This window comes from Eptatretus burgeri, chromosome 8, assembly GCF_056783735.1.
Source record: "Eptatretus burgeri isolate ZD-2024b chromosome 8, Ebu_testis_v1, whole genome shotgun sequence".
Classification (NCBI taxonomy): domain Eukaryota; kingdom Metazoa; phylum Chordata; class Myxini; order Myxiniformes; family Myxinidae; genus Eptatretus; species Eptatretus burgeri.
The window spans coordinates 83,598,983-83,617,814 of record NC_140968.1 but is presented as its reverse complement, the minus strand read 5'-3'; the positions used below and the strand labels follow the sequence as shown (position 1 = coordinate 83,617,814).

Below are 18,832 nucleotides of genomic sequence, written 5' to 3'. Positions count from 1 at the left end.
AATAATCGTTAATCAAGTCATTTTTGGATGTATGGCTGCTAACTAATGGATCCAGGAAGATAAAATGTGAATAATGTCTGATTACACTGGATGTTCTCTGGAGAACTCTGAGAAATCCCCCATTAAAGTTGACTGCCAATGAATCAGACTCGGTGGCATTGTGGTTAGAACGTCTGCTGAGTCTGGTCGGTCATCAGTTCAATTTCTAACCCTCGCCAAGTCATACCAAAGATTAAAAAAGGAGTACATGCTGCTTTCTTCTCTGATGCTCAGCATTTCGAGGACAGAGTGGGGATAAACCCGGTGGGTTGACATCCCATTGGAGGGAGGGGTAAGATTATCCTAAAAACTTACCCCACTGACAATGGAGAGAAAAGTAAAACCACGAGGTGGCATACAATTGTGCTCCGAGAAAGTTACTCCCCCACAGTCAACTACCATGTTTGTCTCATGTTAAGAGTTAAGTTGTGTGTGTGTGTGTTTCAGAGGTGGATACATTGAGACCGGGTAGGTCTCCATTCCATCTCCTGAAACCCACCCACGTGTGGAGAGATAGCAGTCAACAACAGCAACGTGCACTCACACACACTTAAACACACTTAAACACACACACACACACACACACACACACACACACACACACACACACACACACACACACACACACTTGCAAACATATACTGTCGGACCCCAACATTCACGGATCCCACATATTCACAGTTCATAAAATGTGACCTGCTTCTACATTCGAGGTCCGATGCTTCACGTATTCACAGTTTTTTGTTGGCAAATTCGTGATTTTCCTCACCTGCTATTACATCCGCGGTCCTGTGCTTCACATACTCGCAGTTTTTCTGAGGCGTATTCGCAGTTTTCTGACCTACTTCTACATTTGCAGCCTTGTGCTTCATGTATTCACGGTTTTTCACAGGATTTTTGATTTTGCCTGATGAATCATGAACAGTTATGAACAGTCGTGAACCTATCCCCCTTTTTCCCAATGAAACAATGCCCCAACATTAGCAGATTCAACATTCGCGGAATGTTTCAGGAATGTATACCCCACTAATGTCAGGATTCGACAGTGTGTGTGTGTGTGTGTGTGTGTGTGTGTGTGTGTGTGTGTGTGTGTGTGTGTGTGTGTGTGTGTGTGTGTGTGTGTGTGTGTGTGTGTGTGTGTGTGTGTGTGTTTGAGAAAGAGAGAGAGAGTTTACAATAGTGTTAGACCCCTTGTAGAGAGGAAAAAAAACTCTGAAAGTACTGAAACATGTATCTGTTCCATGAAATGGCACAAAGTTTCATCTTCATCGCTCATTTCATTCTGACAGATAATTTCCATCATTATTCCAAAAGTTTTTCCCATAATGATGTGGATTTGTCACACTCTCTCATTCCGATTCAGCTTTCACTGCCAAAGCAATAAATATTAGTCATTGCTCAAAGTCAATATTACATTGTTCATTATTTTATATGTTCCTGTAATTTTTTATTGTGCATTCCAGAACAAGCATTGCCTTCTTGACATGGGTCTGGACTGTGTACCCAAGCTCCACAAGGCTGAGATATATCCCATTCTACTGCACGTCCGAATATCTGAAAAGCACAACACCAAGATCAGGCAAAGATTGCTTTTCGGATCAGCTTCATGTCACATTGCCACTCTTTCACCTGTTGTTGCAGTAATCATTCATTTTTCACTATCTTCTTCCTTCCTTTGATTCTACCCTACACCTTTATTGCTATCGCATTCCTTCATTTCCACTTTTTTGAAATCAGCCACATTCCCAAGCTTATAAACTGTCATCCCACTGTTTCACAAGCAGGATGAATCCTCAATGTGTGTGCCGTCCCGAGGATGGATGATAAACCGGGTATCCCGCCTGCTGGTATTAGTTGGTGGACGTTAAAGATCCCACAGTGTCCTTTGCGAAGAGTACACGAGCTAACACCGGCACTATGAATAAATATGTGACTTTCAAAATGATGTAATCTGTCCCAGAATTTTTGATGTGCACGTGCAGAAAGACCGAGAACAGTGGTGTTCGGGGCACTTAAAAGTATTGTTACGAATTCTGGCCCGCCTGGCGTGCGATCGGCCGCGTACCTCTAATGGCAGCCGTGTCGCCCACCGGACGGACAATTAAGTCATGACCCTCCTGGAACTACCGACAGGAGCCAGTCACGGGTGGGGGTTTAACCTCACCACAACCCAGTCCGCATTCTACCCGCACGAAATAGGGTGAATCGCCGAATGTCGATATACCTAAATACCCGCTCGGGTAACCTACCGAGGGGTTGCACCATGCCGCAGGTCGGCTGAGGACACGAACCGCTTAAGCGGTTCGTTCCGTGCTACAGGGTTAACCGAGTGGTATTATCGCCGACCTCGACGGTTCAGATTATTTATCGGGTGTTTAAAACCCACTACCAATCATTCCACGATTCAAGATGGCCCTTTAATAAGAGGGGAAGGACGCAACGAACGGGAAACATTTCACAAGCACATTTATTACACATATAACACAAACAAGCAAGGGCAGTCATGCAATATGTACAGCAAGAAATGAAAGACGTTGCGACCGACTATAGCATTAAATGTACAGGCACTTAAACAGGTTTACTTCACGGACTGGCGCCACAAACACACATACAAAAGCCCAAAGAAAAGAAAACCTCCCTTCTGCGGCCGGTGAACCCTCTCCGGCACTCTTCTCGTCTGCACGCGCAGGTCCACCACAGACCGCCTGCAGCGCCTCCCGTCCGTGTCTCAGAGGCGTCGCCCGGACTCGCCACCAGCCCGCGCCTTCACCGACAGGTCGCTCAATGCCAAGACGAGAGGGAGGTAGAGAGAACTCGACCTCGACGACAAAGAAAGCGAGAGATCCAGCACGACCCTGACAGTGAGGATGACGTCGACGACCCAGACAAAAAAAGGACTTGACCTCGACAACCAACAGAGAGCGAGCCCCGCGTGCGGTCCGCCTTATATAGCACGGGGCTCCGCCCTTCGCTCCTCCCTGTTTGCGGCTCCGCCTCCCTTCGAGAAGGTTCCCGAAAAGGGGCGTTCCCTCACCCCGACCGCCTCACGCCGTGCTTCCATCAATCGGCGGTGAGCTGCCCTCCCCCTTTCTTTCACACCAAGTGCGGGGAAAACAGGCAGGAAAAACCCCACAGGCTTCACAAGAGCTTTTATTCTGCCAATCCTTCTCGGACGGTCTCCGACGCGGAAACCTTCTTACCGTGGTCCGCGGAGGATGGCGTTCGTAAGCGGGCGTAGTGGCGAAGATGGTGGTGATTGTTGTGGGGGTGGTGTGAGCGTGGTTTGCGTTGTGGCGTAGTTGGTGGCGGTTGTTGTTTGCGTGGAGGTTTGTTGCAATGGTGGCTCAAAATAACGATAGATAAAGAAAAACGGCTATCTCAAAGAGTCGCAGCCCAGTGAACATGAAGAAATCCCTTTAAACAACGGTGGGGACCTATCTGCACATAAACTTAGCGTCATAACTGATCTAAGGACCCTTTATGGTGTATTGTGAATTTCCACAGCCGTAACAGTATATTGACTATATTTTAGCATTGTTACCTAAAATGGCTCACAAAGGTTCTAAAATAAACCGAAAATACTTGGAAAAGTACCTGGGAAAAAAGGGCTGTTCCTCTGCACAATGAAAGACTTGGAGCACTTTCTCATCTCGCCAAACGGGGAGCTGTCCGTACTTCAAACTCCCGGCCATGTGGGCTGCTGCAAGGCCCGAGTGAATGGGTGTATGCTACCTTAACCCCCGATGGATTGCAGCCAGTGAATGTACTTTGAACCTTGTGGGAATGCCTCGTGTAAACATGGCAGGCTTGGTGATTTATTTAATGGGCATCTGCAATTGGGAAGACGATGCTGTGCATCATTACCAAGTAACGGTAACCAACTCTTCGCCAAAGGACATCTTCGCGATGTGAAAATACGCAAAGCTTGTGTCAGCTATATTTAAGTGGGAGCTGAATGTATCAAGCAGACTTCCCGAAGGAAGACACCGTTTCTGGTTTTGGTGCTTCTGAATACTGATGGGAAGGTTATATCTGTGGCTTGTGAATGTACAGGGTAAGTTTAAAAATGATGATATCTTGTATCTGCTATTGATCATGTTGGGAGGGGGGAGTGGGAGCTAAGGAAGCTGTGAAAGCTGTTACAAATGTATTGTTTGTTTGGTTGTGGGGCCACAAGAGAAATTACATGATATTTTTGCATTCATTGGTAAAAGGAGAAGTGTGTGTGTGTGTGTATGTGTGTGTGTCTATTTCATATATCCACTCCAGCCACTCACTTGTATTAACAACAAATGAAAGGAACTCAACACGTCTCAGTTTCATCCATGCTCAGCCTGTCGTCCTTCCGAGGTCGGCAAAATGAGTAACCATGTTCTGGTATAGTGACAGCATCAGCGGCACAGCCACGCTCCAACAAAATGATAGTGACCCGGCAGCCAAGCTGCCAACACAAGAAGATGAAAGTCTCATCCACGGATATTTCTCGTATTTTCTATATTTTTGTGAGTCCGATTTGCATCCAGGAACACAACAATGATGGTTAAACATTTTGAAGTTTCCGCTCTTTCGTTTAAATGCTGAAAATTATGTTAATTTTTTTTGCAACGGCAGGTTAAAAGTGCCCCAACGAGCAGAAACGAGTCACTGAAAATGCACACGTGGCACGTGCATGAAAGGCCTCGTTAACATTCAAACGTCATTTTGAAAGTCACGTATTCAAAATTCCTGCCCGAACTTTCGTCAAACGTCAGGCTTGGCCAGTCGGTTGATGAAAGACTTGGGCCAAGCTTCCCCGGCTAACCCCGCAAGAACGTGGGATTAATTGTAGCCTAAGAAGAAGAAGAAGTCACATTCCCAAGCTTGTCTTTTGCCTCTGTTCAACTTTCCTATTTTTTTTCTTCTTTTTCTTCTAACTTTTCCTCTTATTTTTGAGTATGGCTTGACGAATATGAACTCTTAAATGCAGGGTCAGGCTTGTGGCATTGCTATTCTGCCGAATTAGTGATATTACTTTGTGTTCAAGAACAACACATGTGGACCACGTGAAGGTTTTCATCTCCCACGTGACTTTTCCATTTACAACATTGAATAACTTGTTTGCATTTTTCCTGTTTTCATACTTGCAACAATCCTAATCTATCTCCACCAATCTTTCTTTTCATCCTCCTCAATCCAATTATTTCTTCATCCTCCACTCTCATATAGTGGGGCAACTTAGCTAAATATAGCATAACAATTGTGCATTTTGTGAGGAAAGCACCAAATTTGGCACACGAATAGCCTAACATATTATGAACAGATTTGGATATTGGGCCATCTCAAATTCAGCCGCTGATGGCTGTGGCAGCCATTTTCCACTGCCATCAAAAATTTTGAGATGGCCCAATATCCAAATCTGTTCATAATATGATAGGCTACTAGTGCGCCAAATTTGGTGCTTTCCTCACAAAATGCACAATTGTTATGCTATGTTTAGCTAAGTTGCCCCACTAATATTCCTTGTTTTTCATTGTTCTATTTCCTCTGCAGGTTCATTGTCCTCAATTAAATGTTATATTCATCTCAAATTGCTTCCTGCCTCATTATCTTCTTGTCCTTCTTTTCTTTTGCAGAAAGCTTGTGCCAGACTTTGAGGGCAGTGATGAAGAGCTCATAGCTGCTTGTGAAGCCAATGAACAATTGCTCGAGGCTCTACCCTACCTCTGCAGCAATGTTGAGCCTGGTTGTTGGTCTAACTTTGATGATTTAGTGGCATCTCTACGAGAGAGAGTGGCAGATGAGCAACGAAGAATCATTTGGCTTGCCCAGGATAACCTGTGAGCTCTTTTGTGGCAACAGGCTGACTGATGTAGGCATAGATCACCCTTTTAGAGCATCCCTACATGATTCTGTTTAACTTTCCAGGTAACGAGAATGTAATCATGCAAAACGATTGCAGTTGTGTTTAGAATACATGTCAGAGAATTTTTTTTCAAACAAATACTCAAGTTTAATCAAACGGTTGTCTTGAAAGCTGCATCGGAAATCTCTGATGATCATTGGACATCAGAGACTTGTTTCCCATCATGCAATCAATATTCTTCTCCGATACCCCATTATTCTAACTCCTTTTCATGCTTCTTTCCATTTGTACTAGTCTTACCCAATGTGTGATGAAAACGACATCAAGTTTGTTCACAATGAGCAATTTGTAAGTTCCATACAGCCATTCATTCTTATTTTGGATCTGTATTGAACTTGTTCTTAAAGGTTGTTCATAAATTGATATCTCATGACCATTTCTCTTTCGTGAATAACATTAGTTAATTGAAAAAAAACAAAATGTTGAGGAACTATTTGATTTCATTATCACTATATTCAAAGAAATGTACATTCAGGAAAAGGCATTTCTGACTCCTTGTCTTGCACTTTATGCATACTCCAATGTGAGAGCACAACAAACACATCACATGGTCAATAACAAGTACAACAAGTGAAGTATAATCTTAATTACTCCAAAGCCACGATGCTAATGAACATGCTGCAAAAGTTCTAATCCTTCCATTGTTTGGTTAAATTTTCTTCATTTTTTTTTTGTGATTTTCAAATTATCGAGGCACATTCTAAGTCATCAAAAGGTCTGGTGGAAACATCACTGCAACTAACTTCAGGCCATTTATTTATCCCATCAACATGCTCTTGTTAAATTTGATTCCAAATATTTCAAATAATGCAGATCATGCTTGCAAGAAAGAATTTATTTTTGAAGATGATGCTAAAACATCACGAGGAATAAAACCAGAGAGTTGGTGTCAAAGCCACCCAATGCTCGCCTGTTTATACATTTATCGTTTTTAAAAGACTAGTCTAATAATATTTTTTTTATAAAGCATTGCAGTGAAGTCTGATCCAAATAATTTTAAAGCAATATATGTATTTGTATATTGTAATCAGTAAAAAATAGTGTGGGAGATAAAAACATTAGAAAGGAAATAACTTGCACCAAAAACTTTAACATTTTCACGTTGACGCTGACGCTCACGCCGCGGGCATCGCGATAGCTCTCTGTTCTTTGAACAGGCGATCTAAAAATGAGTGTGAAAGACAGGAAAGTGAGAGCTAGGTTATACAAACGTAGGAAAAAACAAAAACAAGATTGACTGGTATACATAGGAAACCTGATAACAAGTATAAGGAGATTTATATAATGTACTGCCTGCCCAGTCTTTTTATCTATTATTATTATTAGAATTATTTTATTGACAAGATCGAGGCTTATGAAAGAGCGATGTGATGGAGGTTAAACAAACAACTGGAATGCCACTCAGAAGAGCACACACTTCCGCAAGCTGAACAGTTTACGGAAGGTATCCCACAAATACGCCGGACCTGGATCCGGACTTGAACCAAAATCGAATCGGCTCATTCTTGTCACCAAACCAACTCGTCCACCTCATTTTGTCAAAACTCATCCACAACTTTTAGAAATATCATGCTATATGTATCTCGTTTTAACCCCATCTCTCAATGGTGAAGAATCACTCGAAGAATTTCAAAAGAAATTCTGGTATCTGGATCCAAAGTATGATCTTCACCAAAATCGGATCCATTCGTCCTTGTCACACAACCAAACCTCTCCACCAAATTTCGTCTGAATACGTTTGCAAAGTTTTGATTGATCCTGTTCACAGGCAAACATACAGACAGATGTGAAACCATCACCTCAGTCCATATTTTGTGGCGGAGGTAAAGATTGACAGCAAGGCCACAGTTACACACAAGAGACATTAAAAACCCAGGAGAAATGACAACAGTTAGATTGGACAGATCCGGTCCAGAATTCTTCACTTTTGAAGTTGTCTTCACGGGGCAGGAACACCACCTACACACATTTAGAAGGCAGAACTGGAGGCAAGCCATTCGCACCATTTTATCTTCTAAGTGTCTTTGAAACTGATTTATTTTTGAAATAATCAGCTCTCTCTACATCCATTAGCTTTCCTGGTAGACTGTTCCACAGACCACCTATTCCAAGTGATGCATCATCATTTCCAGCTCTTGTTCTGTTCTTTCTGATGAAATGAATCCCCTTGTGTGTGTGTGAAATTGTCACCTGCTTATTACGTACAACAAATATGAATAAATTTCTCAACTTTCATTTCAATTTCAAAAGTTTATTTGTGTCCTTTTCACTTCTCACCTGACACCTCCCATAACCATGTGATTTCTTTAGCCACTCTTCCTCTTCCCATAACTTTCACCAACCTACCATCTTCCTCCTACTTTAGCCAATCCAAATTCACCATACACCTTCAGAGGTTTTTTTTCTCAACCTTTCCGTGACCTAATCTTTATCAAAAATAAATAAATGAGTAAAAACGGTCTCTTAAAATGTTTCAACTTCCTCTTTCACACGTGTGGTTCTCTGTATTGTATCACAATTCACTACTCTTGATCTTCTCCAAAAGACTTTTTTCAATCCGGCCTTTCCTTCATCCCGTGTCTAAAACATCCCACTGTTGTAACGTTTCTTTTCTCCATTCTCTTAATTCTCCTTCATCGCATCCCTCACGTGACGTCTTTAATCACATCTCTGATATAAAAATTTTAAAATCCCAGATTGTAATGCATGTTCATGTTCCATCAATCGTTCTTTTTTTTTTTTTTTTTTCCAACTTCAGCGCCAATTCACCCCATCTACTTAAATCTACCTCCTGCTAACCCCTCACCTGTTATCACCTCTCCTTACCCATCCCATATTGCACCCTCATCTTACCTCCTCTCTTATTGCCTCTTCACCATCTTAGGCTTTAGCATCAGCTCCTCTTCTGTTGGCCCAAACTGTGTGCTGTTCTCACATCTGTGGACTCCATTCTAATCCTAACTGATATCTCGCTCTCTCAATCAGCACACTCATCATCACCACAAACATGCTCCTTCCTTCCTCTCACACCTCCCCCTCTTCCCATCCCCTCAAATATTTTACCTCCCCCTGCCTGCTACCTTCTTCAGCAGACCACTTCCAAGTCTCATCCTTCCCCTCTCCGTACCTCTCCCATCGCCCTCTTGCCCCTTAGCCGTGACTGCTCTCATTGTCTCCCCTCCCTCTCAAAGCTTCCCTCTCACCCTTCCCTCTCAAAGCAACCTTCACACTCTTCCCCTCCATACTTCCTTCCCACCTTTCTCAAAAACTTCCCCCTCATCATTCTCACTGAACTCTCCCCTCTCACCCTTGTCCCTCCAATCTCCCCCTCACTTCCCCTTCTCAAAATCCCCCCCACTCACATCCACAAAGCTGCCTAGTTCCCTTTCCCTCTCTCTTCTATCTCAAACCTCCACCTCATCCAAGCTTCAACTTCCCTCTGCCCCTTCTCTTTTTACTCCCCATTGTGCCTTGCATCCCATCACCACCGAACCTTTTACTCCTCCTCTGGCCCTCTCCGCTCACTCTTCTGCAATCAATCACACTCTGTCAACAACTCTACCTACCTCCCCACCTCCTCCCTCGTCCTTCCCCCCCTTCCCCTCCCCTACACCCAAAGCCTCCTCCCCTCCCTCTCTTTAACAGTGTGGACCTCAAACATCTTGGGCCTTCACTCAAACTTGATATATCTTTCCATACAGGTTACCACTGACAAACCAGACATAATCTGCTTAACAGAAACTTTCCTCCTTCAAGACATCTCTGACTCACGAGAATCTCTCCTTGTTTACTCCCTCCTCCGGTTAAGCAAACCTGAGCTTCGTCCTGGTGGAGGAATTCTTCCCTTCATCAAAGACTCTATTCCTCACTCTCCATGACTGTCCTCACTCCCCACACCCCCAGGAATACCTCTGGCTACGGCTTCCCCTCCACTCCCACCTCATGTTTACGTGTATGTTGTACCGTCCGCCAAACAGTGATGACTCCATTTACACCTCACTCGCCGAAAGCATGGACCAACTTCTTTCTCTCTCTTCCTCTCTTCCTGGAGAGTCTCTCCCTTCCTGGACTCTCTCTTACTCGTATGTGGTGAAATGACTTCAACTGTCAGCATGCCAGTTGGCTGGGTGTTGGTACCTCTCTCACCTGCCTTGGCACTTCAGCAAAAGACTTCTGTGACTCATTGGGACTGACACAATCTGTCAACTTCCTGACCCAGATTTCAACCAACAGCACTCCATCTCTTCTGGATCTGATTTTGACCAATTTTCCTGAAAATATCTGCTGTCCTTTCTCCGCTCGAATCGGTTCTTCTGACCATGTGCTTGTTACGACAGTTACGACAGACCATGTGCTTGTTACGACAGTTACGACAGACCATGTGCTTGTTACAACGAAATCTTTAGATTTCATAAGTAACAAACAGAGTCCGGAAGTGATCAATATACTTATGAAATCTTTCGATTTCGTAAGTAACAAGCAGTCATAGACTGGTACTTACGAAATCGTCAACTTGATCTCTGACCTTGTCTAATAAAAGCTGTCTCTACAGAAGGTAGCGACACAAACCAGAAGTTTCTACGATGATTCTGTACCAAACCATCAAAAATCGAATGTTTGACCTCACTGTGACCTTGACCTTTGACCGATTTTGACCAAAATCTAATCAGTGCTAGCTATCACCCTCCTGAATCACCTGGTCGAATTTGACATTGGTAGCTTCTTCCGTTCTCGAGTTATAACTTTTTTTGGATGTTTGACCTCACTGTGACCTTGACCTTTGACCGATTTTGACCAAAATATAATCACCGCTAGCCATCACCCTCCTGAATCACGTGGTGTAATTTGACATTGGTAGCTTCTTCCGTTCTCGAGTTATCGTGCCGACAAACACACAAACAGAGGACGGACGTGATAAAGATTTCGTAAGTAACAAGATGTCATGCAGAGCACGATTCTTGCAAAATCCAGAAAACAAATTTGACCTCAAAAATAATTGCTGGTTGAATTCAGTGACCAAATATGCAACGCATCTTCAAATTTCAAGTGAATCGGACGGAAATTGTCCTATGTTGGCCTATGTCGACCCATCAATGCTCAAGTTGACCTTTGTTGACCTATGTGGAAATATTGACCTATGTTGGTATTCAGAATTTTGGCCTATGTGGACCTCAAAAATAATTGGTGGTTGAATTCAGTGACCTGATTTGTAAATCCTCTTCAAATTTCAAGTCAATGGGGTGAAAATGAAGGATTTTAGAAATACCACCTTATTTGTTAACCTTTGGCCTGTGTTGACCTTTTGACCTTTTGACCTCAAAAACAATAGGCTTCTTCCTTATGACAAACTCTAACATGTGGTGAATTTTTATGAAGATCGGTTTAAAATTGTGATCTCTAGGCAATAAATAGACAGACAGACAAACAGACAAGCCGGTAGGCGGCGATGGGTCGCCGAGCATGGAAACTATAAGATATAGAGCAAAATGGATGTCAAATAGCGGATAGGGAATCACCTTAAGATTATGCATATCAAATCTCATCCAGTTTGATCACCTGATAACTACTCGGTATCCATTTAAATGAAAAGTACCGAAAATGCAGTTTGAAATCGGAAATCCCTAAAGTTCGACGGGGTATTGTGAGTGAACAAAAATCTAAATCGAAAATACGGCTCTATCGTTTGTGCACAATGTATTCCAGATGATAAGTGTGAATTTTCATGACCATCCGACCATAACCCAAGGAGGAGTAGCAATTGGCGGAAAGGCACCTCCAGCTCTCGCATATTATCGATTTTTGCACTAATTGACCTTTGACCCCTGACCGAAGCGAAATCGGTCAATATGTCCTGAGGCAAAGTTGTAGTACTCATTGAGTACCATGAACCTGCAAAGTTTCATTCGTATTGATGCACTCACCCGGTTGCTAGGGGGCCTTAAATTTTCGCCAATTTTCGCGCATACCCTAATTGTAGGGGGCGCTGCGGGTAAAGTATTCCATATAATCACAAAAACCGGAATATATTTTATAGAGCATCGCCTGTAGATCATTCTTGCCAAATTTCATAACCCTACGTGGGATAATGGCTTTCGGAATTGATTTCGCGTGAACGGCCCCGATTTTGAAGGTTTTCCGGTTGTTTCTTGGGAACTAAAGCATCCCCAGCAACCATCACAACTTACAAAGCACTAGGTCGTAAGATGTACCTACCACCCGAGTTTGGTCAAAATCCGCCCATGTTTACTACCAATTATGCTGATGACAAACGAACAAACATCCATACAAGCAGTCATAGACTGGTACTTACGAAATCGTCAACTTGACCTCTGACCTTGTCTAATAAAAGCTGTCTCTGGAGAAGGTAGCGACGCAAACCAGAAGTTTCTACGATGATTCTGTACCAAACCATCAAAATCGAATGTTTGACCTCACTGTGACCTTGACCTTTGACAGATTTTGACCAAAATCTAAGCAGCCCTAGCCATCATCTCCCTGAATCATGTGGTGTAATTTGACATTGGTGGCTTCTTCCGTTCTCTAGTTATCGTGCCGACAAACAAACAAACACACACACAAAGAAACACACACACAAACACACACACACACAAACACACAAACAGAGGATGGAAGTCATCAATATTCTTACGAAATCTTTAGATTTCTTAAGTAACAAGCCGGTAGGCGACGAGGGATCCACTAGCATCGAAGCGCTGGATACGATACTTTTCATGGATACGATGATACGATACCAAGATGTATTGGTTCACATACAATTGTTCCTCTGCCTGGAAAGATTTTTCCTATTGCGTATTCTGCCAACTGGCACTCCTCATAAAAAATGACGGTAAATAGACACCCTATTTTTGAAGGACTACCATTTGAAAAATAAAACCTAAATCAAAAATCGGCTCGAGTAAAATCTCGAAGTGTTTAATTCCGAAGTCTCGTTTCTCCACATTCAAAACTGTAGGACAAGTATTGAAAAGAGTGACCGCGGTTTTTCGGCCGCTGCAGAGCAACGAAACACAAACGCGCACACTCCCACCGCATATGGCACCTGCTCGCCAAGTTTTTTCGAAATGTTTGCTGGTTTGTGCTGTTGAGCCTCGCGTTGCAGACACACACACACACACACACACACACACACACACACACACACACACAGACACAGACACAGACACAGACACAGACACAGACACACAGACACACACACACACACACACACACACACACACACACACACACACACACACACACAAAAACACACACAGACGGAAAACCGGATAAACTTCTCTCAATGCTCTTGTTTGACCACCTCCTGAGCCACACATTATTTTTCATAAGCCACGCCCACTTTTTATAAGTCACGCCCACTTTCCTACGCCACTCCCACTTTTCATCAACCACGTCCACTTTCCCTAAGCTCCGCCCACTTTCCAAAGCCCCTCATAAAAAATGACGGTAAATGGACACCCTATTTTTGAAGGAATACCATTTGAAAAATAAAACCAAAATAAAAAATCGGCTCAAGTAAAATTTTCTAAATATCTCGAAGTGTTTAATTCCGAAGTCTCGTTTCTCCACATTCCGAACTGTAGGACAAGTATTGAAAATAGTGAACGCGGTTTTTCGGCCGCTGCATAGCAACGGGTGGTTGCTTAGCAACGAAACTCAAACGCGCACATTCCCAGCCCATATTGCACCTCTTCGCCAAGTTCCATCGAAATCGGTTTGCTGGTTTGTTCTGTGGAGCCTCGCATTGCAGACACACATACACACAGACACAGACACAGACACAGACACACAGACAGACAGACGGAAAACCCGACAATCAGGGATATCTAGCGAATTCAACGGGCAGGAAGGGATGAAAAAATAACCTCCTTCACCTTCGGAGGAGGAGGAGGTAATAACGTGTTTCTTTTGAGGAGATTCCATGTGTTGCAGACTTTGTAATTTTCAGGTGTATATTAAAATAAAAAAATCTTCCAGCAACCAACTATTGATTTTTTTTTTTCTTCAAAAATGAGAGGACGAAGATATCAAATGTTTTTTTTTTTTTGATATCTTCATCTTCTCTTTCGACAGTCTTCATTCCACACCATTCCTCACTCAAAGCTTGGACCAATAGTTTGCAAATTTTGTTGAAGAAAAAAGAAGTCATGGTCAGAAATGTCTGGATCAATCGTACCATGATGTACCAGCAAAATTGAACATGGTGATAGGAGATTCAAAGAAACCCTACAACTCACATGGTCTCTCCATTTCTCTCTCTCTCTCTCTCTCTCTCTCTCTCTCTCTCTCTCTCTCTCTCTCTCTCTCTCTCTCTCTCTCTCTCTCTCTCTCTCTCTCTCTCTCTCTCTCTCTCTCTCTCTCTCTCTCTTTCTCTCTTTCTCTCTTTCTCTCTTTCTCTCTTTCTCTCTTTCTCTCTTTCTCTCTTTCTCTCTTTCTCTCTTTCTCTCTTTCTCTCTTTCTCTCTTTCTCTCTTTCTCTCTTTCTCTCTTTCTCTCTTTCTCTCTTTCTCTCTTTCTCTCTTTCTCTCTTTCTCTCTTTCTCTCTTTCTCTCTTTCTCTCTTTCTCTCTTTCTCTCTTTCTCTCTTTCTCTCTTTCTCTCTTTCTCTCTTTCTCTCTTTCTCTCTTTTCTCTCTTTCTCTCTTTTTCTCTCTTTCTCTCTTTCTCTCTTTCTCTCTTTCTCTCTTTCTCTCTTTCTCTCTTTCTCTCTTTCTCTCTTTCTCTCTTTCTCTCTTTCTCTCTTTCTCTCTTTCTCTCTCTCTCTCTCTCTCTCTCTCTCTCTCTCTCTTCTCCATTTCTCTTTCTCTTTCTCTCTCTCTCTCTCTCTCTCTCTCTCTCTCTCTCTCTCTCTCTCTCTCTCTCTCTCTCTCTCTCTCTCTCTCTCTCTCTCTCTCTCTCTCTCTCTCTCTCTCTCTCTCTCTCTCTCTCTCTCTCTCTCTCTCTCTCTCTCTCTCTCTCTCTCTCTCTCTCTCTCTCTCTCTCTCTCTCTCTCTCTCTCTCTCTCTCTCTCTCTCTCTCTCTCTCTCTCTCTCTCTCTCTCTCTCTCTCTCTCTCTCTCTCTCTCTCTCTCTCTCTCTCTCTCTCTCTCTCTCTCTCTCTCTCTCTCTCTCTCTCTCTCTCTCTCTCTCTCTCTCTCTCTCTCTCTCTCTCTCTCTTTCTCTTTCTCTCTCTCTCTCTCTCTCTCTCTCTCTCTCTCTCTCTCTCTCACCTACCATTAACAAAGAAAATATTTCAAATCAACAGTTCACCAAAATGCATCAGCACAATCTGTGAATTTTGAAATGATGACAGCAGTCACAGTACACAGGCACATTGGGAGACGGAGTGTTGGTACGCGATGATTGACTTGTTGCAGTGAGTAGTAGAGGCAGTTAGAACTCTAATTTGGGATGAGGTAGTGTATGGTCGATTTGTTGGAGTGGTGACTGTGTTTATTTACAAGGAATACAGTGGAGGCATCTGTGATTCATTTACAATGAACCAATTGTGAAACAGAGGACAAAGCACATTTTAAGTTTTATGTTCTGAAGTGATACTAAGAAACGGTGCTTTGTTTCGCATTCATGTAAAATGTGCTTATTTGGAATTATATTATTGATCTTCCCTTGGGATACACTTCCACCTTGCCCTTGAACATAGTTTATCTGGACTTTAAGAAGGCATTTGATAAGGTACCACATCGGAGGTTGTGAGCCAACGTGAGGGTTTATGGAGTGGCTGGTCTGGTCGCTAATTGTATTACAAACTGACTTCGTGGAAGGAAGCAAAGAGTGGCTGTGAGTGGGAAGATGTCTTGCTGGGAGGGTGTAAGTAGTGGGGTACCTCAGGGATCAGTACTCGAACCACTACTATTCATTATTTACATCAACGATTTGGATAATGGGGTAAAGAGTAAACTTTCCAAATTTGCAGATGACACAAAGCTTGGAAGTAAGGTTGATAGCAGAGAGGATGGTGATCCGATTCAGGAAAGTATTGATACTTGCATAGATTGGGCAAAAGATTGGCAGATGGAATTTAACCTGAACAAGTGTAAGGGCCCTGTCACACCTTGACGTTTTAGCCAGCGTATGGCAACGTATCAAAATGTATGTAAAACGCTGGCGTTGGCTGAACTATTGATGTTTTTTTTCAGTTTTGGGTGAATTCATAACGAGTTGGACGTATGCATAACGTATTAGTAACATACACAGAACGTTTCGATAACTCATAGATAACTTATATCAACGAATGCTTAGCGTGTTGTCGGCGTTCACAACCTATGCCCAACGATAGTCTAATTTATGCATAGCGCGGCAGCGTATCGCCGACGATCACGTGGCATAGCCTATTAAAAGGCTGCCGCTCGACGATTCAAATCATAACCGCACTCGACATCGAAGTGTCAACCTCACCGTCATGCCGAAGAAAACTTCGAAGAATGCTGCAAAGAAGTCTCCTGGCCGTGGCCGTGGACGCGGACGCGAGGAGGATCCATCATCACCCACACCCTCCCCATCACGCTCACCTACTACTACTGACATGGACCTACTACTACTATTACTACTACTACGACTGACACGCTCACCTACTACTACTACTACTACTACTACTACTACTACTACTACTACTACTACTACTACTACTACTACTACTACTGATACTACTGACATGGACATCTATTCACCATGGAGTCTGAAACACTGACGGTTCCTCCTGTGAACCCCATTTTTTATATACCAACTCCCCTAAACGCTGCCAATACGCCATTATACGGTAGCTGTAAGTTAGAAACACGTTCAGTAAGTTCTGTGGTCATCCGGAAGATACGTCTACATACGTCAATATGTGTTGGAGATACGTTACACAAAGGTTCAAAGCAAACTTATAGGTTAGAAATAAGTTTCGGGTACGCTAAACATTACCTCGACGTGTTTCCACTTATGAGTAACTTACAAGTAACGTGTGTCGACGTGTGTCAACGATCGCATTACGTGCCTCCAACTTATGGCCAGCGTATGCGGAACGTGTGAGTCATATGCCGAGCACGTCGAAAAATTGAGCATGCTTAAAATTTGCCGACGAGCTCGGCGTACTACGACGTATGCCAGCGTGCTTCAGCGTGCTCTAAACGTATACAAAACTTACCCATAACGTATTCGACGTGTGCCAGCGTATTCGCCAAATTTTTCATACGTCGGTATACGCTGGCTAAAACGTCAAGGTGTGACAAGGCCTTTGGAGGTAATTTTGGAGCGTGTTCCACAGGAGAAGGATCTGGGGGTGGTAATCGATACGGGAGGTAAGCAGGCAGCACAGTGCCAAGTAGGTATAGGTAAAACTAATAGGGTTTTAGGCTGTATAAGGAGGGGGATCAATTATAGATCAAAAGCGGTGGTGTTAACATTGTACAGGAATTTAGTGAGGGCCACATCTGGAATATTGCGTGCCATTTTGGACACCACAATTCAGGAAGGACAAAGATGCCATGGAGAGGGTTCAGAGCAGGGCTACCAGATTGATTCCGGGCTGACCTCGACCGAGCTTTGGGGAGTGGCTGAAGGAGACAGGGCTTTATACAAGAGAAAGAAGGTGGTTCCGTCTTTTACTCAGAAAGTAGTTAATGCATGGAATGGTCTCTCCGGAAAGGTAGTTGTGGCAGAAACAGAAGATAAATTTAAATTGGAATTAGATAGGTACCTGAAAGTTATGGAGATAGAGGGGTATGGGGATGTTGGCAGGATTTCTATGTAGCTTGAGCATTGATGGGTGATTGTGTGCATGTGTACGGACTGCTCTTGGTGGGGGTCTTGTCCATGGGTGGTGTGTGGTTGATGTTGTTTCTCACCCAAGAACCACCTTCGCCCATTCCCCTCCCTCCCATAAAGAAAGAAAATAAACAAGTGCCAGCTTATTGGAAACAGGGGGCACTGCATCAGCGGCACAACTGTGCTCCCAACAATGATGCAACCAGCATATTAAATAATAATGATACTGTAATTTATTTTTGCTTTCTCACTTTCAGGGACAAAGACATTAGTCGGCTGGTCACCAGGAGTGGACTTGTACACGAATTGTTGAGAAATTAGTAAATAATGACAACATGGACTATGATCGAGATTTTATGGCTTCAGACCGAATTCAAGACCCCCAGCCCCACGAGATGTTTCGAAAACAGCAGGCCAATTGGGAGTCGCAACTCTCGAATTATAATTCCATACTTCATGGGGTCACAGCTGAATAATTAATACCATGAGTACTGTAGGATGGTGTAAAGCGGCAGTGAACAGATGTCACCAGCACGATGGGCGAAACCCACAACGGTGTGTTCTGCGCTCACAGACACAGGCCACACCGCTGCATGCCAAAGCAAGCATTGTGAGCTAAACCACGCCCTCCGAGCTAAACCACGCCCTCCGAGCGAAACCGCTCCCTCCAAGTTAGAACCACACCCTCCTTATTAAAACCACACCCTCCTTATTAAAACCACGCCCTCCGAGCGAAACCACGCCCTCCAAGTTAGAACCACGCCCTCCGAGCGAAACCACGCCCTCCAAGTTAGAACCACACCCTCCTTATTAAACCACGCCCTCCGAGCGAAACCACGCCCTCCAAGTTAGAACCACGCCCTCCGAGCGAAACCACGCCCTCCAAGTTAGAACCACGCCCTCCGAGCGAAACCACGCCCTCCAAGTTAGAACCACGCCCTCCGAGCGAAACCACGCCCTCCGAGTTAGAACCACGCCCTCCAAGTTAAAACCACGCCCTCCGAGTTAAAACCACGTACAGTGCCGTACTTTCAGTGAAAACCACGCCTTCCACATGGAACCACACCCTCTGTGTGAAGTCTTACCCCTTTTTCTTTTGTAGATAAGTCCTTCACGTGATGCTTCCATT

At 43.6% G+C, this 18,832-nt stretch overlaps 1 protein-coding gene across 3 annotated transcripts in view; it reads left to right on the top strand.

Annotated features, from left to right (window-relative positions):
* CARD11 (caspase recruitment domain family member 11) overlaps window positions 1-8,176 on the top strand; it is a 171,753-nt gene extending 163,577 nt beyond the window's left edge. For all 3 annotated transcript variants that reach the window (XM_085892843.1, XM_085892844.1, XM_085892842.1), the window contains 2 exons: window positions 1,503-1,618; window positions 5,652-8,176. In XM_085892843.1, coding sequence (XP_085748969.1) covers window positions 1,503-1,618; window positions 5,652-5,859 — 324 coding nt within the window. In that variant the 3' untranslated portion in view covers window positions 5,860-8,176. The remainder of the gene's footprint in view (window positions 1-1,502; window positions 1,619-5,651) is intronic.
* The last annotated feature ends 10,656 nt before the right edge of the window (window positions 8,177-18,832 follow it).